This window comes from Sprattus sprattus (genome assembly GCF_963457725.1).
Source record: "Sprattus sprattus genome assembly, chromosome: 11".
Taxonomy (NCBI): Eukaryota; Metazoa; Chordata; class Actinopteri; order Clupeiformes; family Clupeidae; genus Sprattus; species Sprattus sprattus.
Window position 1 is genome coordinate 14,237,212 of NC_137909.1, and position 24,215 is coordinate 14,261,426.

Here is a 24,215-nt window from a genome sequence, read left to right on the forward strand (position 1 = left end):
CCACCCTTCCCCCAGTAAAGGGCAACATATTCCCTGGGTATAAGAGGTTCCCTGTTTAACGCCCATAGAGAATGACCTACAGAGAAGAGAGTGAAGAGAGAGTGAGAGAGAACGAGAGAGGCACAGATAAAGACAGCAAGAGGAGGAGGGGGGATGAAGAAAGACAGCAAGATACAGGAAAAGAGAGTGAGAGAAAGAGAAGGGCGTGAGAGGGTAAAAAGGGAAAAGAATGAACAAATAAATGGAGAGAGGGAAAGTGAGAGGAAAACAATAGATTAAAGGGTTAATGTTGAACTGCATCACAGAGTGCACCTGTGAAACTTCCAACAGAGTATTATCCTAGCCCACTCCTAAAACAGGCTGCTATGGAAACACCACCACTAATCCCCCCAAACAGGCTTGTTTCCATGGGGATGGCTGAGCAGAAATGCCTGGACTCATTCCTTTCATGGGCTCCTTGTCACAGAAACGATAACACTCACCTCCTAAGAGCTGCCTGTTGCTACGGGAACAGTTACACTCCGTAGAATGCAGCAAGGCGTTCCTTCAAGGGAAGAGGGAACTGGTCCGAGAACCGTCTCCAGTTCTCCTCACCAACCTGGTTCTTAAAGCCGTGGAGAATCTGAGGGCACACACACACACACACACAGTAATGTATCCTTCAACAGAAGAAAAACAGCTCATGATCCACTTCCACCTGTCCTTGTCAACACCCATCCAACCTCCCCGATTAATTGCACATATGTCTGCTTCATGCTGTGGGGGTCAACAAGTAGGGGTTACCTTGTAGAACATGTCTCTCAGGTCTTCCTTTGGGTTGACCCAGGAGGCCACCGCATCACAGAAAAATATAAAGTCCTGGAGGGGAAGATGGGACCATACAAACACAAACAACTCATTCCATGGGCAGTCAAAAATGTCAGAAACAACTCAAAGCCACAAATCCGGGGAAATCAACAACAGGTGCAAAATAAGTCAATGCAATGCCTAGGTATAGGCTTACTGTGACTGGGGGCTATGTTCATTTGTAAACTACACAGGACAACACAAACTTTTTTATTCTGTCTGCTTCTCATACTGCCTCACTTTGTGCTGGTGTGCCCTCTCCTGTTTGAGCACCCCCCCCCCCCCAACAGATCTCACACACACACACACAAACATAAACACAAACACAAACATCAATAGCCAGCCAGTGCTGATGTCAGTCAGTGTCAATCATTAGTGATGTCACAAACGTCACCGCGGCAACGTCTGTGGCGCCACCTCACCTGCACCACGCCCCCCGGATTGACGGTGATCATGGTGCAGATCCCTCGGAAGGCGGAGTCCTTCTCCTCATTGTCTCTTATATTCCGCAAAGAAGTGCACCTGCCAATAGGAATAGCCGATTCTTTTACTGCTGGCCAATAGCAGGCCTCTCTCTCAGTTACTGGCCACACCTCCACAGCATGATTATGGCTAACACCTCAGAGCACCTTCGCCCCATTTAAACCACAGGTCCCTTTTACTCTTTAAAATAAATGGATAATTTAAACAGTGCGCTATCACCACGGTTAAACATTCACAGATTCCACCACTCCATTGCACTTTCACAGGCATGCACAATGTAAATGATCTCTCTTTCTAACCGCTTTTCTCCGTAGATCTAAAAAGTTAAAAAACTTGTCAAACAAAGTGTTCTTTAATCTCTAGTTCATATGTGTAATTAAGATTTCAGCTGTTTTAAGCATGAGAATAATCACTTGACTCATTTGTTCCCTGTCCGGGTTATTTTGACACATTTACTCCTTGAGGGGAGACAATGATTGACCTGTGAGCTACATTCCCACACGCATGCAGAATGCATTGACTGCGATCAATTATGCAACCGAATCCCTAAACCTGCCAAGAATCTTACACTTAAGTTGACCTAGAGTTCAAATTTCTTCTTAAACTTTGACTTTTTCCTATTGCCTGTTGCTTCAGCAGGTCTTTATAGTACCTTATGGCAAACCAATTTCATTTAACTGCAGAACGTAGGTAGTCAGGTGGTGGGGTGAGGATGGGGGATTTTGGAGGGAGGGTGCCTTATGGGACAGTCATGCATCTGTGGAACCATTGGTCCAGAAAAAGGGGTGGAGGAGTTATAAATGCTTTTTTTTCAGCATTTTATCTGTCTTTTGAACCAGCAAGCATGTGGCAAATCTTATCCCATGCATTCAATTAGTGGTTAGGTAGCGACAATAAACAACGACAACAGAACTTAAAAACTCAAATAAATCAATACTGGATACATGGAGGTGCTACTGAGGCAATGAAACAACAAGAACAACAAGAACAGGACCTAAAAAGGTACGTGATTAGTCACATGATAAGCAATGATTACAGACTGATTCATACGAAACAGAAAAGAGCAGAAAGACAGGAGAAAAGAAATAGGGGAAGAAACAGAGTGATGACAGAGAGAGAGAAAAGAGAGAGAGTGAGGGACAGGGGGACAGAGAAAGGAGAAAATGAAGGGAAAAAAAGATTGAATAATACACACCAGGGTCTTATAAACTGCTGTAGCATGGGTGCCACCTCTTGAGGACAAACGTAACCAAGACGACCAATTGTTATTGCTAAGGTAACGCAATCACGGTTATACACCACCAAACGCCAACCAAGACATGAGCGAATGAAGGGGAGGAGGAGAAAACATAAAGAAAAACAAACAAACAAACAAACAAACAAACAAACAAACAACTCAGAAACAGAAATCAACAGAATCTGTGTATGATAATAAACACAAGATTTGCCTAGTGTTCTCACAGCCCCAGACTAGACGGGCACAATGTCAAATATGAAACTCTAACATACAAACACATCGTTTAAGGGAGAAGTCTTAGAAAGTACCTTCACGTGACCAGAAAGCCACATCATGAAGAGAATGAAGAATATGATGTAAAACAAATAGTATTTCATACAGACAAATTTGGCTGGTTATATAAAGTGTATACAGTGTAGTAATCCCAAAAGCGTATGCTTGCAGTGGAGAAGTCTGATATATAGGTTTCATAAAGCTAGCAGCCACTAATTAGGTCTGTGTCTTGCTCTGCATGTCCTCAGCTTTCTAAGGTTACCTCCCTTAAACGCTTTAAAAGGTTAATCTTTCAATAAAAAGTGCAAATGTACAGACATATTTTTGTATCCTTTTTGAAAAACAAATGGAACATAAAGAACAGATTACTCTAAGCCAACTAAATGGAGAGGACTAGATTCCATCAGGTTCTTATGCAGAACAGAGGAAGAGGGAGACCTAAGTTTAAGAGACACAGAACTATGCAACATTCTCATTAAAGAACAGGCATTTATGAACAGTCCAATGAGACATGCAGAAAGCAGATGATAGGCTCTTCAGAGAACAGAGTTCAGTGCAGGATAGGCTGATCCATGGCAACAGAAATGATAGGCGGAGCTTGTGCTCCTGAACAGCCTCACAGTTTTAGTGATGGCATAGCACCTGTTTCTCTACCCAATTGGTAGAGGATGAGCTCCAAAATGCATTGAAAGTTGCATAGCCCAAAAAAAACATGTAAGTTATATAAGCAATATTACATGATACCAAGTATGGCCATTTCTACCAAATAAAAAATAACCCTGTTATCAAATGTTGAACAGAGGTCAATTGAGCTTAAGATATCAGATCAGATATCCTGCATCAAACATTTGCCTTCCTTAACTAAACAACATTCAACATCTATTGGCATATATGCATTCACATTTAAAAAACAGTAACTAAAAAACAAAAAAATAAACTGACAAACAGGAACACATCTACAAATGTCCTTGTTTCACTGGGGGTTAGTTAGAGGGGTTACACTCCACCCTTATGTCTTAGGGAATTCAAATCAGGTGGCCATTTTGGCTGGACTGCGCAGTACAACTACTGGAATGGTGGCACAGCAATAAAAGTGGAGTGTAACAGTGTGACTGTCTTCTAGATAGGTGCTATACATTTGTTCCAACACCACAAGAAATGTTTAGGATTGAATTCATTAGCAATTTGCCTCAAACAGCAAAAAGACTATTTATGATGCATGATCTACATGTTTAGTCAATAAGGAGTCATGAATGTTATATCAGTTAGTCCCATTAACACAGTGATACTAAAAGAGGTTTAAAAGGTCTCTGGCTAAGGGCCTAGCTGTCTGATGCTGGACATGTCACTCATATGGCTACAGGTCTGACAGTTGGTGTAAAACATCTGTCCACTCTTGTCACCGCCGAGCAGTGGCTCTCAAAGGGTTCCCTTCAGTTGCACAAGAGGAAATAAAACAAAACTCCTTCTAATGTTTTTTTTTCCTTTGTATTTTACTTGTTGACCTCATTTTGTTCTATATTAATATAATTTATTTCAATTTCCCTTTACTGGGTTGTTATTTACTAGCACACTCTAAAAGGCCAACAGAGACTGGCTTGAGGTTTCAGGCCTCTAAACAGTTAGCAGCTAATTCTGAAACGGATGCAGGTTCTGATGCTAGACCGAGCCAGACCCCTATCAGAGTCAGCCGCTTTGTTGTAGCTTAGCGGTTAGCCTTAGCGAGCCCTGTGAGAGCCAGGCCCGGGGATGTGTATGAGCTGAATGAGCAAGGCAGAGTTTGGGAAGGAGGGGGGGGTGGGCTGTGGGAGGGGGAAGGGGAGGGGGGTTTGGGGACACCTCCACTCTGCTGAGGGGACAGCTTGACTAGCGCCCCCCAGTGGTACCTGTGTTCTCCAGTAGGGTCTTTGGGGTGTTGGGTCTATTAATGATCTCTATCAGCTGGTGCAATACCACAGCAACGTATGGCTGCATGTCTGCACCTGGAGGCACAAGAGGAGAGAAACTCATTAGCCTTGGTGTGTGTGTGTGTGTGTGTGTGTGTGTGTGTGTGTGTGTGTGTGTGTGTGTGTGTGTGTGTGTGTGTGAGTGTGCAAATGTGAAGGTAAGAGAGAGGCATCAGGGAGTGTGTATTAGCAAAGCTCTGCCAACCTAAAGGACACAGTTTTTTTTACAGGGGCAATATTGCCAAAAATCTGACAAAAAACAATAGAGGCCTCCTCACCCATCTGAATGGATATCTCCCCGATAGCCCAGGTTGCATTGTTGCACACAGAGATCAGTTCTGGGTTCAGGTTTGTCCCCAATATGGGCATGAAATCCGCTGAAATACAAACACAACACAAAACATTATTTTCATCAATCTTGTTGATGTGTAAGTGTGGAGGTCAAGTATGTAGTAGTCTGTTCTGAATGTGTGTGTTCCCTGTCTCTAAATGTGTGCGTGAGGGAAATGCAGAGAGTGAATGATGACATACCGATGCAAGATTTGACGTGCTGGAAGCAGGCTTTAGTGAGGTCTCCCAGCAGGGCAAAAGAACTCTGCCGAACCTCGGGCATTTTGTCCTAAAATCATTAGAACAGTCTAAGCTTGAGTCTGCCATGTTGAAACACACAGAAATTTGACTCACCTCATGACATATAGTTACTGTAGGACAAGATAGCTACAGATAGATGTCAAAGCCTATATTCAGTCCCTTATACGTGCGTAAGCAGACACTAAGACAGAGTAAACTATTCTCTAAATACATGCAACCTAAAACCGAAACAATGAGCACAGTCAAAATTAGGTCACTGGAGCCAAACTATGGTTTGTGTCTACCGCCATGCCTACGTTGAAACAAAACCATATTCAAGGCTACAGTAGGTGTAAGTAGTCAGACAGTCATATAGTTGGACACTCTCTATGGTTACCTGCATACACTGGTACATGAGGGTGAGGATGTTGCTACGGGCGACCAGCTGTTCGATGTTGCCGCCCAATCCCTCAGCCAATCCACTGAGAAGATCCAGGGCCACGATCATGAAGTCCTTATCAGGGGCCTCGTACATATCCGGCTGGGATTGATGCAACTGGAGGGAACAGAGTGGCCAGGCTTTGAGAAGAAGAGTGTGTGCAGGTGTGTGGCCATTTGTGTGTGTGTGTGTGTGTGTGTGTGTGTGTGTGTGTGTGTGTGTGTGTGTGTGTGTGTGTACTCACCATGGCCTGAGCGAGGGTCTTCTGCACCAGGTTAACACAGCGCTGATACACAGGCTCACAGTAGGGTAGGAAGCCACTCTGAAGGGCAGTGGCCACGGATGAGAGACACTGAGGGGGGGGTTGGGGGTTGAAAGAGTCAGACAAACAGACAAGGAAAATCAAGTATAGTAAGACAGAAACCATTTCACAGACGTGTGTGTAACTGACTTCCAAGAAGGTGTTGTGGGGTGTGTGTGTGTGTGTGTGTGTGTGTGTGTGTCTACACATACCTCAAGCAGTGGGAAGAGGTCTTTGTCCTCATCCTTCAGTTGGTTCCATTTCTGAATCAGTGGCGGCATCAACATCTGGATGTATTCCTACAAATGTGCACACAAACCAAAATCCAAACCAAACCAAGATAAGGAAGTTCTTCTGTTTTATTTGTGTGTGAGAGAGAGTGTGTGTGTGTGTATGTGTGTATGTGTGTGTGTGAGAGAGAGTGTGTGTGTGTGTGTATGTGTGTACGCGGGTGCATACCGGTTTGTTGAGGTGATGTCCCACAGAGTCTGCAAGTGTTCCTATTGCGTCGTAGAGGATGAGCAGATTCTTGTGCTGGTATTTGCTAAATGCGAACACCAGCGTGTCCAGGATGTAGGCCAGGTACGGCACTAACTCTGTGCACGCCTCCTCCTCCAGGGTTGCAAATGCACTGAGAGAGAAAGAGAGAGAGATAGAGAGGGAGAGAGAGAGAGGGATAGAGGAAGAAATAGAGGGAGAGAGAGAGACTTTTCAGGACTTGACTAACGTGATTCCTACAATGTATCACACTGTTCATATTTGTTCTTAAAACACATTACAACACACACACAAACACACACTCATTCCCTCTCATCGTGACCACTTGCACCCTCTTGTTGTCATCCAACATGCATTTGAACACACAAACACACACACACACCTGCAGGCTGCTTCCTGCACCCTCTTGTTGCTGTCCAGGATGCGCTTGAGCAGCTCGGTCATGAGGGGCTTGAGGTATTGGTCAGGCGGCTGGCTCACCACCCAGTGGGCGTAGCGACTCAGCGTCCAGCAGGCGATGGAGCGGACCAGCGCCTTCTTATCCGACAGACACTGAACCAGGTGGGGGATCAACTCAGGGAGGTAGGCAATCATACCCTGCATACACCCTAGACAGGAGAGAAAACGGTGTGAATGTGTGTGTGTGTGAGAGAGAAAGAATCAGGTGGGGGATCAACTCTGGTAGAAAGGGGATCATAACCGGCATACAACCTAGACAGCAAAATGTGTGTGAGTGTGAATGTGTGTGTGAAATGGCCCCCAACATGAGTATGCCAGACTCCTTGACATTCCATTCATGAGGGAACAGCAGCTAAGTGTGTTTGTGTATGTGCAAGCGTGTATGTGTGTGTGTTTGTGTGTGTGTGTTACCTTCTGCGATGGCTCCCAGCACCAGGACGCCGGACTCCTTGACGACCCACTCCTGGTGGAACAGCAGCTCCTTCAGCAGAGGGAGAATGGGTAGCAGCAGTTCATCACGGAACACGTTTGCTAGAACGTCTAACGCAGCTGCAGAACACTTCCCTGCAGGACGACAGGGAATCGGGGAAGGGGACGGATGAGGGGAGGAAAGGAGGGGGTGAGAGATTCCAGTCAGGGAGTGTGTTTGACTTGTGTACACTCAATCATGTAATCTATGTGTATATGTGTGTGTACACTCAAGTTGCAGTGAGTGATGGTCTAGTCTGAGTCTAGCCTAACGTGTGTGTGTGTGTGTGTGTGTGTGTGTGTGTGTGTGTGTGTGTGTGTGTGTGTGTGTGCACCTACTTAGGTTCCAGTCAGAGATGGTGTCGTCGTCATCCAGGTCGTCATCATCATCCTCTTCATCTTCGATGCCGTCGCCCTCGTGTTGTTGAGCTACGGTGCGTGAGCGGTGGAATCTTGGCCGGATGTCCTGCTCGTTATCAGGGATGGCCTCATCCTCCTCCTCCTCCACATCACCCTGGCAACAGCACACAAACACACACACACACACACCTCTGTGTCACATGGACCAAGCTATGGACAGAAAAGAGAGAGGGTGAAAGAATGTGTGTGTGTGTGTGTGTGTGTGTGTGTGTGTGTGTGTGTGTGTGTGTGTGTGTGTGTGTGTGTGAGTGAGTGAGTAAAAGAAAGAAAGAAAGTAAGAAAGAAAGAAAGGGTGAGCGAGACGAGCGTACCTTCAGGAGAATGATGTCAATCTCTGAGTATCTCATCCCATTCACCAGCACTGGAGTCAGCCTGCAGGAACGATACAGCATGAGATTCACCACGGCAAAACAGACAACAGTCTTACGGTTAAACAGCAAATACTCCAGTAGCAGCCTACAGGTTGAGTATGAAGTATGAAGTATAGGCGCCAATACTTTCTTCAACGGTTTCTGGCTAATTTGACCATGAGGAGCACAACTAGGGTGCTGTCATTTACTGTAACCCGAGCGAACATCGAGATTTTGCCACGCCCTTTTTGGGCGCGTCCAGCGCATCTGTATCTCAGCTTCTGAAGGTCATAGACACTTGAATTTGGTCTCAAAATGACCGGAATACGTATGTTTATATATGCACTATGAAGGTTTCTAATCTCTTTAAAAAAAAAAAACTTTACTTTTCGAGATATTCAAGAAAAAAACGTTGTTTTGTATTCGCGAGGGAGCAAAAAGTACTCCCCTAGCAGACTCAAGTTGAGTATGCATTATGAACGGCACGACTTTTCTCAACTGTTTCTGGCTAATGGTCAAATTAGCCAGAAACCGTTGAGAAAAGTCATGCCGCTCATACTTCATACTCATTCTATTGGCTGCCACTGGAGTAAAAACTAAAATGTGAACAAAAATATGAACGTGAACGTGAAGAACAGACAACCTACATGTTGAGGTGTGGGTGTGTATGTGTGTGTGTGTGTGTGTGTGTGTGTGTGTGTGTGTGTGTGTGTGTGTGTGTGTGTGTGTACTCACTGCGAAAGGTGTCCACACAGCACATCCTTACACACGGGCTGCTCTGCGAGTGTGAGCCAGAACTCACAGGCCTCCAGTGCCACATTCTCATCCTGGTCCTGTGTTCGCAGCAGCATGTACTAAAACACAGGAAGAGAATAGCATTTAGAGGCATGCTACTGTGCTGGGGGAGGGGAGGTGACATACTGGGCAGCCATTTTGGAATAAGCCTCTTGATGTCGGGTGTAGCTAAGGAGGTGTTGAGGACTACAGCCTAGGTATATGTGTGCATGTGTGTGTGGTGTGTAAGTGTGTGCGTGCGTCTGGCGTGCGTGTGTGGTGTGCATAACTGTACTGTTTGAGTATGTATACTGTATATGTGCAAGTGTGGTGTGTGTGTGTGTGTGTGTGTGTGTGTGTGTGTGTGTGTGCGGTGTGTCTTACCTCAATGATGCTGTGCATGTGAGGGATCAATCTGTCCATGCGCACCTCCAGCAGCATGACCAGAGCCCTGCACACGTTCTTCCTCACTTCTGGCTCCTCATCCGTCGCCAGGGCAAACAGATTCTACAAGAGAGAGGGGGAAAACACAGAGGTGTCTGTGTGTATGTGGGTGTGTGCATGTGTGTGCTTCTCTGTCTGTCTCTCTGTAAAGAGTACAGTCAACATTCACCTTTGAACTTTCAACTTTTCCACACTTTTTTTCAATCTATGATTTATCTATGAAATACACAAATACAAACAGGCCAAATAACAAGAAAACATAACCTGCATTAAGACTAGTCTGTTTGACCGCACAGACAGTAAGTATAAAGCATATGCTTGATATCAACAGCTACATCTCTACCTGTATCTCATTCCATCAGGCAGAATAGCCACTCTACTGCATGTACTGTATGTGCCAGTGGAACTAGCAGGCCCTAGACTGCCCCCGATGGCAGAGTGAGGGATAGGCACAGAGGATGACAGATGCCCCCAGCTGGCATAGTGGGGGCTTGGCTCAGGGTGTTAGTTTACCTCAATGAACGGGTCTATACTGAGCATCAGAGCCTGGGTACGGCTGATGATGAACTGGTTAACACAGGCGATGGCATGAGACCTGAGACAGAGAGAGACGGAAAAACATAAACAGAAAGAGAGATAGATAGAGAGAGAGAGAGAGAGGGAGAAAGATGAAACATTATAAACATTTCTAAAAGACACAGACTAAGCAACTATAGAAAACGTCCTAAGACTATGAGTTAAACATGCAAAGAAAGGACAGGCATAGGGGGGTGTCGGAGTACCTTATCTTGGGGCTGCTGTGTTTGAAGAACTGGAGGAACTTAGGGATCATGACGTTGAGGGGCCGGTCCAACATGTCGCTGTCCAGGACTTCAGCGGAGTCCTCACAGATCTTCTGCAGTGCTCCAAACGCCCCCTGCAGGAGAAAGGAGAGCACTACATGTTACCTACTGCATGTCAGCCAAACCAATTGCACATCACTCTCTACAGTAATCAAATACTCCACAGCCTTGGGCCCAGATGGGGTATCCACAACGAAACACAGATTTAATAACACATAATAAAAACATTCCAGCTAACAATTTTAGTAGAATGTTCATGCTGTATGTGTCCTATTTCTATCATCTATCTGGTTCGGCCTTGCTCATAAATGTTCTGCCCTGTTGTTTTGTCTCATAGCAACAGATGGAACTGGCCACTAGCAACTGTTCTCGGCGAATCAAATCACATCACAGACCATGACCAGCACATGAGCTCAAGGACTCAAGTTTTTATTCAAGTATCTGGATCGCATGAATATATATTGAAAAACATAAACATATCATCTGTTGAGACCACTGTCTTGCCAAAACCCATGCTGGGTTGACACTATTATTGACACTTTTTAAATGTGTCAAATTCAAAGTCAATTTAATTTAACCCATGGAAAGATGCTCTTTACACTAGACTGTTCAAATAAGACAGGCATTCCCATTAGGACCCACAGTAGAACATAAGACCCTAAACAGACCCTGAAAGCAAAGAAAACCTTTCGTGAAAATAATGTAATCAAAACAAGGGGCTCCAATACAAACCCTGATGTCACCTCCTAATACACCACCCATCAAACCAGTAAAATGATTACAGTATTCCTTAAAATGTCTCTATAACAGCTGGGCCTTAATCCTATTTGCCTTCCTGGCTGTAATGGTGCTTACAAGAAGAGTCATCATGGCCCGTGGGGGCAGTCAGCTCATCTGACTCTGGAATGACTTCACAGAGTGAGAAGAGCCAGACAGATCCAGACAATCACAATCCCGAGTCAGGAAATGGGCCCAGACAACATGACGATGCAAAGTTCATTAACCAGACAGACAGTCAGTCAGATATCTCCCCTCCCAGCTCTGCCTGTCAGTCTGTGTTAGTGCAGCAAGACCAAGACGGCACATTTCAGAGAAGCAGGCATCTGACGGATGTGGTGTGAGTGAGAGAGAGAAGATGAGGGAAGTTTGTGAGCAATTAATTCACATTTAATTAATGAACTACTTGCAACACAGCAGGTGCCTTTATCGAAAACAACATACCCCTAAAGGGGTTTTCCACCACTGTGTGTGTTCCCTTGGTAATCACACCCAGGACACTGGTGGTTTATCAGTTGAGCAACTGGAACACCAAATCATTAATACCACCAATTCTTCATGGCCATTAGACTCCAGAAATACTAACAGTGTCCACACCCAGCTACACTCAATGAGCCTCAGGATATGATCATCCCTTGACTTCACCATAACCACAAGGGAGCAGCACCTCCAGGGAGGGGGGCAAACCTCTGCCATGTTCAAACCCCCCCCCCCTTCCCAATCACTGGCATAATGCATGGTAACCTCTGGCCACATAAACACACACACACACACACTCGTGTCAAGGCCTGCCACCGACCCTTGCTGCCATAAAAGTGTTGCAGCGGTGCGCCTAAATAAAACCATCAGGGGCGCTCTGTAAATGTGTAGGCCTGTGTGTGTGTGTGTGTGTGTGTGTTAGAGTGTGTGTGTATGCTGTGTAAATGTGCAGGCCTGTGTGTGTGTGTGTGTGTGTGTGTGTGTTAGAGTGTGTGTGTATGCTGTGTAAATGTGCAGGCCTGTGTGTGTGTGTGTGTGTGTGTGTGTGTGTGTGTGTGTGTGTGTGTGTGTGTGTGTGTGTGTGTGTGTGTGTGTGTGTGTATGCACTGTAAATGTGCAGGCCTGCAGCTGCTCCTGGGCTTTTTATAGAGCACGGACGGGGCCACACGGCCAGCGGGAAGGATGTACCAACCCAGGGGCCACTCACAGGTCGATGCAATTTAACACAAGGATGCATGGGTATGCATACCCCCCCCACAAACACACACACACACACACACACACACACACACACACACACACACACACACACACACACACAACCACACACACTTACACACACACACACACTTTCTATTCTAATCTATGGACAACCCCGAAGACATTTGACACGCGGGCGGAGATATATGCGTGAAATTGTGTGTGTGTGCTTGAGAAATAAAAAAAGAGACAAAGAGCATGCAGGGCTTTCTATGCCATAAAATGACTTATCATACGGCTCTTCAGAACGTTCCAAAAAGCCCCGTTGATTTGAATGGGCCATCCCCAATGTTCGCAGGTACTTATTTTCATATAATGACCTGCATATAATGACCGCTGTGCTGTCAATGGCAACGGGTTTTGTGCCTCTGATATAGGTCTTTCGTATCATTCCCCAAGTATTCCACACACTAACTTATCAATGGAGTTTCAGCAGACGGTTGAGCAGCTGTGTTCTAAAGAATGTTCAACGTCTTTGGCGAACTATTTCTCTGCTTTTTAACACTACGTATAGTAACAAATACATTGTAAAAAGACACACTGTGTTAAGTGTATTTGTTTTTTTGTTTTGTTGTGGCAAGTAACCGTATAATAAGCGGGATAATGTATAGAACGCAGGTCCTTATCGGAAAATAAGTCCCTTCAGGGCGAAGCAAGACACCTCCGCTTCGCGTCGGTGTCCGGTTCACCCTGTCGGGACTTATTTTCCGATAAGGACCTGCGTTCTATACATTATCCCTTACAAATTCAGTACAAATTGCAATCCGAATCAGTAATTGAGTTGATTTCCCTTTATGGCAGTCAGGTACTTTGCTCAAACAGCCACACAGCCTGGCCATAGAGGGGGGTAGGAAACATGCTGTTCCCCCACTGCGACCAATGACCAGTAGAGACTGAGCTGCACTTCCTGATACAAAGCACAAAATATGAGGATGTTAGGAGAAACGATTTTAAAAAGACTGGCTGAGCTTCTGCTAGCGAGCAGTGAGAGGCTTTTATACCTCATTAGAGTGGAGAAAATGAGGAATGCCGCATAATACGTGACTTCCTGCCATAAATAGAGGGACAGCCGATAAATGTACATACTTTCATACGTTCAATACGTTTATATATATCATGTGTATATATATTGCCATGTTAATATCCTGCTTTCTTGATGATCATTTATTTTATTTTATTTTTTTCCACTTTCCCTTATGATCTTGTATCTTGTGAAAACAGAGTACACCCACAACCCAAATGCTTTGGCAATACTGAAGAATGTTATGGTCATGCCAATAACGCTTCTTTTGAAATTGAATTCGAGAGAGAGAGAGTCTGAGCGAGTAACCGTGCACGCATGCAATCATAATTTTCTGTCAATGGCCAGCCATGTCTGTCTCATACCATTATATCCTCCAGTGACAGAATGAACATGCATTGATAGAATAAATAAACCAATACCTGTGTTCATTGGTTAATGAACGTAGCGGTTCTTTGAATAGTCATTCATATCGAGATATCACCATGGACGCATGTTTTAGGTGTATATGGGATTATAATCACTGATAAATTAACACACAACGCACACAAATAGTGCTTGAAAGTGTGACCAAAATCGCCTCCTTGAATTTAGTTAAACTCAAACACACCCAGCAAAAGTTGAAACGTTTATTGCAAGTGGGGACCCAGCTCTCAAGCAGAGGCAAACCCTTAACAAAAAAAAACACACAAAATGTTTATACTACTCAGTGATTATTTCAGTGGAAAGTGTTAAGTGTTAGGCTGAGGCCTGCTGGTAGAAGACAGCACCTGTGTAGACGAGTTCCTCAAGGGCATACATAACAGAGCTTGTTTGGGGAAAAGCACCTGCGCAAGGCTGACTACCTTATCTCTCAGCCACGGAATGCCCAGCTTTTATATACAGCCGCGGAAAAAATTAAGAGACCACTTCAAAATTATCAGTTTCTCTGGTTTTACTATTTATTGGTATGGGTTAAAGTAAAATGTACATTTTTGTTTTATTCTATAACCTAGTGGCAACATTCCTACCAAATTTCAAATAAAAATATTGTCATTTAGAGTCCAATTTTCAGCTTTGCCCAACACATGGTCATCTGATGGTTAGACGGAGACCTGGAGAGGCCTACAAGCCACAGAGTCTTGCACCTACTGTGAATTTGGACTCATCAGAGAAGACGAACTTAGAAGAACCTCCAGTCCGCTTTGGTTCAATCCTTATGGTCTTTTACAAACCTCAGCCAGGCAAAGTACAACGTTGTCCCGGAAGAAAAACTTGCTTCCTTTTGCTCTGACAATGTTCCCCAACTCTGAGAAGTGTTTTTTCCAGCAGGGCAATGCTCCATGCCACACAGCCAGGCCAGTAAAGGTGTGGATGGAGTACCACCAGATCAGGACCCTGTCATGGCCAGCCCAATTTCGAGACCTGAATCCCATAAAAAAACTCTGAAATGTAATCAAGAGGAAGATGGATGGTCACAAGCCATGAAAAGAAGCCGAGCTGCTTGAATTCTTGCGCCAGGAGTAGCATAAAGTCACCCAACGGCAATGTGAAAGACTGGTGGAGAGCATGCCAAGACACATGAAAGTTATGATTTTAAATCAAGGTTATTCCACCAAATATTGATTTCTAAACTCTTCCTAAGTTAAAGCATTAGTATTGTGTAGTTTAAAAATGAATATGAGCTTGTTTTCTTTGCATTATTCGAGATCTGAAGACACTGCATCTTTTTTGCTATTTTGACCAATTGTCATTTTTCTGCAAATAAATGATCTAAATGACAATACTTTTATTTGAAATTTGGTAGGAATGTTGCCAGTAGGTTATAGAATAAAACAAAAATGTACATTTTACTTTAACACATACCAATAAATAGTAAAACCAGAGAAACTGATCATTTTGAAGTGGTCTCTTAATTTTTTCCGCGGCTGTATATACAAACAGTAAGAGAACTGGTAACCAAAGAAGAACTTAAGAAAGTAATACAAAAAAATCGTTTCGAAAAAGTTTGTCTACACGACTAATTCTAATACTAATTTCCATTAAACTTAGTCTAAACCCAGTGAAACTCCCATCCAACTGGTGCAGTTTTCAGCTTCACAAACGCTTGTAAAACATCAGAGAGAAATAATATGTAAAGATCATGCAACTAAATTGCTTGGGTGGTTGCCAAGAAGCCACTCCACTATATGAATGACATCCACAGAATTGGAATGCCAAACACGTGTGTGTACACACACACACACACACACACACACACACACACACACACATATACACACACACGCACGCACACACACTTAACACATGCATGTACAGACACAGCCCCTTTAACAAGAGAAAGCATATGTTGCTGGACAGGAATGTTCCAGAAAGGTAGAAGTCAAATGTTATGGTCCTTGGTAAGACGTGAGAGCTTGAGCTTTCTAGAACAGCTAAGCTCTTGGAAAGATGCAGCTGGTAACAGAATGGTGAAAAGCTTTGAATTAAAAACCCAAATTAAGTCCTCTTTTTAAATGGGAAACATTTTCATTCAACTACATACCAAGCGCTCACTTTATTTATGTATAACATTTTAAAAGGTATGAGACATTAAACGATACTTAAGGGGTGTTAGCCAAACCATATGCGCTACCGGACAAGCACTCAAGCACAGCAACAGTAAGCAGGTCCTGACCTACTGGGCAAACGCTGCTGGATCAGTGCCCAAGGCTGACTCAATGCGCCGCTGCTTTCAAGCTAGATAATTGCTTAAGGTAAACTGATTCTGAAGAGGCACAAACCAACAAGCTTCTTAGTAGCAAATCATAGCTCACATGAGAAACGTTTGTGTTTCTCAACCCATGGCTACACAGAAGATCCATTAGAACATTAAGAGGAAAATAGAGAGTGAATGTGTGTGTGTGTGAGTGCGTGCCAGACTAGATGGCCGAACCAAAATGAATAGTGAGTCATGTTATGGCCATCTTCTCTAGTACTGCCACTGGACTTCAAATCCATATAATTAAATTACATTCTGAAGGTCAGACTTAGTGTTTCAAACAGGCAAGCATGACACAGACAGGGGGGGGAGAGAGAGTGTGTGTGTGTGTGTGTGTGTGTGTGTGTGTGTGCATGTGCGTGTTCTTGAGGGAGAGCCTCTGAGAGTTGAGGAGTTGGATAAACCTTTGCTCAACATTCCTGCAATCACAACTCTGAGGTTCCTCTAGATGACCCAAATCCTCCCCCCTGCAGTGTGTGTGTGTGTGTGTGTGTGTGTGTGTGTCTGTGTGTTATCGATATGTATGCTGCTATATCGATATGTAACCAGTGACTTCAGAGTTCATTGTTTGCTTCAGTGAGTGTGCAAGTGTTATGTGTGTACACATGTGTACGAGTGTGTATACTATGTATTTTGGGTGTGTGTCATCATGCCCATCTCCTAGAGTACTTTTTGATTAACGCCAACATCTGCACTGTTCCCCCCACACAGAAAATATTTCATCCCCACAGTACAGTTCCATCAATCACATTATACACACACACACACACACACACACACACACACACACACACACACACACACACACACACACACACACACACACACACACACACACAGCTTTATTTACTGCTGGGAACCATCCAACACTGCAAAGCACCATGGGAAGGCCCACGCTATTTTAGGAGCCTGTTTCAAGGGAGTGTTTACCCACAATGCAGCGGTGACATGATAGCGGAGTGGAATGTACAGGACTATGCATAAATCACAGCACAGGTAACAGACCTTCACAATCTTCTTACACCCTTCTATGAGGCTTCCGTTAAAACTTTGCAAATGTAAATTATATACCATCTCCCATTTCTTCCAAAAGGAGGTACAAGGGTTAATGTTTGTTTGTTTAGGTTATTTACTGGTGAAGTGGCACAACAGAAGCGTGGAGGTGCTGCCCGGTGTCATGAGCTTTGACCAAGAGTCAAATAAATCATCAGCAAATATCATTAACTGATGGAGACCTTCAAATAGACAGGGAAACCTTGAAGTGACACAGTGATCATCTAGCATATAGATGTCCTTACACACACACACACACACACACACACACCCTGAAGGTTTAATTTACGCTCCACACTGTGCACAAGGCCAGTGGACATAACTCAGTGTAATGAGACCACGCCTGGACATGTGTGTGCCTGAGACACACTCACGCACACACTCACACAAAGAGAGACAGAGAATGAGGGTGAGGGGGAGCCCTCCTAAACGGCCACTAGTTGACAGGACACAGTTGAGTTTAGTAAACAGCCCCATCAGGTCCACCGCATCACTCTCTCTCTCACACAACACTGTGACATTTCTAAAACAAACCAAAGGCACAACCACTGAGGATTCCCTTGTGCTGATGTGTACCTCTAAATACAAACAGGCAGGGAAAATATATCCAAATCTACACAAAAGACTAATGCTTTGGCATTGAATGATGGTCTTGCCAATAAAAGAGAGAGAGAGAGAGAGAGAGAGAGAGAGAGAGGGAGAGAGACAGAGAGATGACAGGGTGAGGGTATGAGTTTTCAAGAAACAAAAGGAACTCCATTTGAAGACTCTTAATAGCGGTGATGTGTAAAGCTAATGGAAGACCGCTAAAAGCTATACACTGAACAGGGGAGAATCATACTAAACAGCTACCTCGGAACTGCTAAATGCCTCTGAACTGCTAAATGCCTCTGAACTACTAAATGCCTCTGAACTACCAAACAGCGACCTCTGGACTACTAAATGCCTCTGTACTACTACATGGCTGCCTCTGAACTACTTAACTTACTATGTTTCACTTTAGCATTCCATCCATTCACACGGTTCCACCCAATCAGGAGCCTCTGGTAAAACTGCACTATGGTGTCACCTCAAACCCTTTCCAAAACCACATAAAGCTTAGTGGGACACTTATATCTGAGAGGATATTGATACTGATATTGTCTGTTAGAACAGAAACAGTGTAGTGACATGCAACATCACACCCAACCCCATGTGTGTGTGTATGTGTGTGTGTGTGTGTGTGTGTGTGTGTGTGTGTGTCTTACCTCACATGTGTTATAGTCCTCTGAATCCAGGAGGAGACACAGTTTGGGAAGGAGCTCAGGCCAGTTCTGCAGCTCACCCTTTGAAGCAATAGTGGTGATCAGAATACCTAGAGGAGAAAGAAAACAAGAAAGAGAGAGGGAGAGAGATCCAGAAAAACGAGAGAAAGCACAGAAGGGAGAGTGAAAAAGGGAGAGAGACAGAAACAAAGAGAGAGAGAGAGAGAGAAAGAGAGAGAGAGAGACCATGTTCTGTAAGTATGAGATTAGTGTTAAACGTGTGTTTCTCTAGCTTCCTCTGGATGTGTGAGAATGCTCACAAAAGAAAGCATGTGCTCAGCTCTAATGTAGTCTGTGCACAATCAAAGCTCTCAGATCATAATGTAGTCCGCACAGTCAAAGCACTAAGATCATAATGTAGTCCGCACAGTCAAAGCACTAAGATCATAATGTAGTCCGCACAGTCAAAGCTCTAAGATCATAATGTAGTCCGTGCACAATCAAAGCTCTAAGATCATAATGTAGTCCGTGCACAATCAAAGCTCTAAGATCATAATGTAGTCCGTGCACAATCAAAGCTCTCAGATCATAATGTAGTCCGCACAGTCAAAGCTCTCAGATCATATTGTAGTCCGTGCACAATCAAAGCTCTCAGATCATAATGCAGTTTTTCATGTAGTCAAAGCTCTAAGATCATAATGTAGTCCGCAGTCAAAGCTGTAAGATCATAATGTAGTCCGTTCACAGTCAAAGCTCTAAGATCATAATGTAGTCCGCAGTCAAAGCTCTAAGATCATAATGTAGTCCGTTCACAGTCAAAGCTCTAAGATCATAATGCAGTTTTTGATGCAGTCAACGCTCTCAGATCATAATGTAGTTTTTGGGGCACAGTCAAAGCTCTCAGATGACAATCCTGTCATCCGTGCATCGTACAAACTAACACATCAAGAGAGCAACTGAGCTGCATTCAGATGGAGGGTAGTTCCCTCTTTACTTTTCAGCTATGGCAGCCAATGTTAAAGTATTAATAATACAATTGCTGGAGGATTTTGTAGATATCACTATGAAATAAATGTAAAAAAATCAGAGGCAAGCATCTGAAACTCAAACTGCCCATATCACTCAGATATGTCTAATTTAACGGAACAGAACTTCCTCTTTGTGTTACATTGGAAATATCAATATTAATCTCCATGGCAACAGAGAATGATGGCAAGATGGCAACCATACATAATAGACAATGCCAAATGACCAAAGGACTACCAGGTGAATTAATAATTGTGTCATGGCAATATCACCGCTACAAAACACCATACCACAAAACACCATGCCACTAAACAGTCCGACAGTACAGAGCCTTGGGCTGAATGTGTTTTCTTTAAGGGGTTTGACTGTTGACCTGCTGTCTGTGTTTACCAACTATATGGGGTTGTGAGCCAGTGTAATTGTCACTGCTAGCTTCCCCTCCTCAGTCACAGAGTGGGGGTAATGTTTGCCATATTGATTTTACTGATTGCCTTCTGTCGATCTTGTCTCGTCGGCAGAGGACCGCCCTGATAGTGTGATAAGCTGGCGCTGAGAGCTTTAGAGAGGATCCCAAGGCCAGAGAGAAGTAATTGTCAAAACCCTGAGGCTTCCTAAGGTAACAGCCACATGACCACAGATCATCTCTGCTAGCGAGCATCAAGAAGGCTTTAAAGCCTACACCACATTCACCAGACCCGTTAAGACCCCCAAAAAAACAGGCCTAAACTTCCTAATGTGCTTAATTAGATTCAGTTTGTCGCCTCTTTATTCAAAATGCATTTAGTCCTGAACTGAGCCCGACCCTTAAACTGGAAACCTTGTTTGCCTGATGTCCGACCGCTGCTCTTAAAACCATATATGTTATACAAATAGATACCATAGATAATGCATCTGGTCCTGATCTGGGTAAGTACAACTGTGTTTTGTTTTTGTTCTAGTTGTACTACTTTGTCCTCTGATTTCACTCACCTCTACCCTTTGGTTAAAACAGTGTGCCAATCATCAATCCAAATCAATGACACCAAACCTAAAGCAGCATTTTAACCATTTCTGAAACCAGCCTTTGCCTCACTGGTCAATAAGATCTGGCAGCCAGACTTCATAATTCATTTGTAAGTGCAGTGGACTTATTTGTACAAATCGCTACGAGTTGTGCATGGGGCTAAGATTAGGCTTAGGCTTTCATTTAGTAACATCTAATAATATATGTCTCTCTGAGTAGTTCATAGTATAATTTACTACACACATGGGGCTAGGGTTAGGGTTTATTACTATGTAATAATGTGTGTTTATCTAAGTTCATAACACTATTTATTACTCAGGTACATTAGTATAGTTAGAGAAATAAGGACTCAATATGAAATGGAGCTGGTCTTTGGTTGAATTGTTTGGTCTCTGGAAGGGGTCATGGGGTAGATATGGGCTAAGCTATGCTTTTTTGGAGGTGGGAATTCACCCTGTGAAGGTTCTCCAGCTTTGAAAACTGGACACATAAGGCCAGTACTCACCCACAGTGGCCCGAATGAGGGGCGAGGTGTCACCAATGTTCTCCAGGCACTCGTTCTTGATGAAGTCCGATACGCCGTTGGGGAAGTTCTGGTAGTGGGCTTTGACATTGTTCTTTAGGATGAGTCCACTCAGAGAACGAGTGGGCTCGTCTGGATGGAGGGAATAAAAAAGGGAGAGAGTAGCAGACAAAAGCATGTTTAATAATGGCTCATTCAAACCGACACAGGACAGTCGTAGTCTGGTGTGTTTACTGAATCAGCACAGTGCAGTCGTAGTCCGGTGTGTTTACTAAAGCGGCACTGTGCAGTCGTAGTCTGGTGTGTAAGTAAATCGGCACGGTGAAGCCGTAGTCTGGTGTGTTGGTAAATCGGCACAGTGCAGTCTTCTACAATGTTACACATCAGTTCTACTATCTGTTTATGGATCTACTCTTCAGACCTACTATACCTTGAATACTGACACTCAAACACACGTGTGTGTGAACAGAGAACACTCTGCTCCTGCAGACAAAGACCTCACACACAAACATACACACACACACACCCACACTGTCAGACAACTCCTGAGCTGTATCTCAGAGGGCAAAGGCCATGGTGTGACTGATACTGTTTTTTTCCTGTCCCAAGTTCCTGTTCTCATCAGTTGTTCCCACAGTACAGCAACTCTGCACACATGAGCATCACAGACATTATCCGCATCATCACCGTGAACATAAACCAACATGGGGGAGCTGTGGAGCAAGCGGTAGCATCCCAACCATATACAGGTCCAAATACACACGGGGAACCAGATTCGAATCTGACCTGGTGTTTCACTCCTCTCTCTCACTCATTTCCTGCCACTCTGTCCTACCTAAATAAACCTTTAAAAGCCCCTAAAAGAAACAAAAAAAAAATAACTCAATATGAGCCGCTGACTTGGGCGGAGACACTGCCCTCTGTACAGTAGCCCTCCACATTAACATCAGAAACGGGCATTATCAAGAAACTAATATGAGCAGCACACTTGGGAGGCGCTATTGAACACCAGCAGCCATTTAGCTGCTTGTCATTTCAGCAGCACGGAAGAAGTCTGCTAGACCGTCTGTGTGCCTGGCTAGAGTTTGACAACCCGCCTATCAGGGATTTAAAATTAGCGTGACCCATATTCTTTCGGTGATTTATCCTCTGTACATGGCGCCAAGTGAATGTACAGTACTAGGGCCTGTGAAAACTGACATCCAAGGATGTGTTCTCTAAACACAGAATAGCTACCAGCTGCTTTCTGTTAGTCCTCTTCATGAGAAGAAACAAGCAAATATCATCTCTACTCATCACAGATAGGGTGCTGCCAACGCAAAGACCAACCAAGCACCCAGCATATAACATGCATGCTATATTTCACCCTAATAATGCAAAGGGATTTGGGTGAAACTGATGTTATCGAACGGATGTAAATCAGGCAAAAGAGTTTGGAGAGCAACTGGTCTTACCTTCTGATTTTAATTTTGTAAGGACAAATATCAGGTAGTTATTGAAGTCTGGATACTGGTTGAGTTGCTCCAGTTTCTGTGGGGTGTTGTCAAGGACAGATTATACACGACAATAATACGAACATCAAATGAGCAGACTAAGTAATTGGAAGCATGGAGTGTTGGTGGTAAGTGTACAGTAGCACATTTCTTTTATGTGACAGGTAGTATGAGCCATGTATCTAGAGAGCTATCGTTAGAGGCAACCGAGTGATATCACTGTCATCGGCGAGGGTGACAGGTTTACGTCAGTGACACACTCATTACTGTCGTCTGTGTAATATCAGTCGTGGCGCATCAGTGGATTAAAATGATAAACAAAGGCTTATGATAATCTCCGGCAAACAAAAGACGTAGAACCTACACATGCCGTGTTTCAGACTATGCACTATGTCTTTCGTCGATTTGAAACAAGATGTTATTGTTTCACGGTATTGTGGTATCTATGAGCAATCAATGACAACTAGTCATGCTCCCACAAAACAAGCAATGGTGACCTCACTGATCGGTGGAATGGTGGCATCATGTTGGAAAATGTTCTTCAAAACGGCATCAATCCCATTACAGTCTAAATGTAACGTTTAGAAAGTAAAGGGGTATGAAACCTAGTTGCATGTTTGCTGACTGTGGAAGACATATTACAGCCGCAAAAATTGACAGACTTAAGCTATAACAATAGATCATGATGTCAAGGTGAAGTGAATTAGGCTATATGTTCATCGTTATATTGTGCAGACTATGGGAGGAAAGAATGTAGCTTACCTCGTAAGTGACACATAAGGAATGCCATTTCAATAAATAACGTCAATTAGCCCAAGTAACTAGTCCAGCAGAAATTCGTCGCTTATCATTTCTTTGTTATGGGCTCTGAAGAATAGTTCAGTACACCAGTCTCTGGCAAATAAATCATGCAACTCGTCATGCAAAGGGTTATCCAGCAGTCAACAGCAATTTAGGCCTAAACAGGCACCACCGTGATCAGAATCCGAAGCATTACTTTTCGAAAGGGTAAGGTAATCGCATGTGTCATCATTGGTTGTTCATAAACAGCGAAAGCTGGAACGCTAGTTAACTTGCATATCAAGCAAGCTGGATTTTCACTGCCACTGATATGCTATCGGTACAACACACATTCCTTCTTAGTCGACAGGGACAGCTATGTCATCTTGCTCAGAAATACACAGGCAACCAAGTCAATAATACTGGCATGTGAGAAAGGGAAAAATATGGAATAAATGACTAAAAAAATTAAAAAAAAATACCCCCTCCGTTTGAGAGTGGATAGACAGCTCGATCAGCTGCCCACAGGCTAGCCAACGCTGCGTTCAGTACCTTTCCTATTGTGTACAAACAGCAGGCACAATCCTGCCTTGGGCACCAAGGATACTTGTTGGACGGATCTTTGCGTTGTGGTATCCGGAGACTGGGACTCTTTCAGAAGCTGTAGAATCTGTTGAAGTCCTTGCTCGTCTGGCTTCCAATCGCACTCCATCTTAACTAGCTCTCTGTTGGTTGCTGCAGTGGCAACAGACAGTCAGACACGTTCCCGATTTAAGCCCACACGTATGTCCCGCTTTTAAGAAAACAGACGAACAGCAAACGTGCAAGAACTGCAAGATGTCTCTTGAATTACACTGCTAAACTTACCTGTAAAGGGTTTTCCTTCTAAAATGTTAAAGTCTGAAATTCACAGACATGGGCCTGACAGGAACATTCCGTTTTGCAATAAGAGCTTCTCATAGGGAG

The 24,215-nt window shown here is 43.9% G+C and overlaps 1 protein-coding gene across 1 annotated transcript; it reads right to left on the reverse strand.

Moving 5' to 3' along the window:
* Positions 1-24,147, reverse strand: tnpo1 (transportin 1). Its single transcript, XM_080848059.1, has 25 exons — positions 24,117-24,147; positions 23,857-23,984; positions 22,431-22,506; positions 20,959-21,108; positions 18,428-18,534; positions 10,291-10,424; positions 10,022-10,103; positions 9,449-9,571; positions 9,026-9,144; positions 8,252-8,312; positions 7,860-8,034; positions 7,464-7,616; positions 6,976-7,201; positions 6,555-6,726; positions 6,308-6,394; positions 6,039-6,146; positions 5,753-5,911; positions 5,317-5,404; positions 5,064-5,162; positions 4,726-4,821; positions 2,525-2,600; positions 1,269-1,368; positions 784-858; positions 483-622; positions 1-76 (listed from the first exon to the last, which is right to left on the reverse strand). Exons 2-24 carry the CDS (start codon positions 23,959-23,961, stop codon positions 515-517), a joined length of 2,679 nt encoding a protein of 892 aa, XP_080704185.1. The 5' UTR covers positions 23,962-23,984; positions 24,117-24,147; the 3' UTR covers positions 1-76; positions 483-514.
* Between the last annotated feature and the right edge of the window lie 68 nt (positions 24,148-24,215).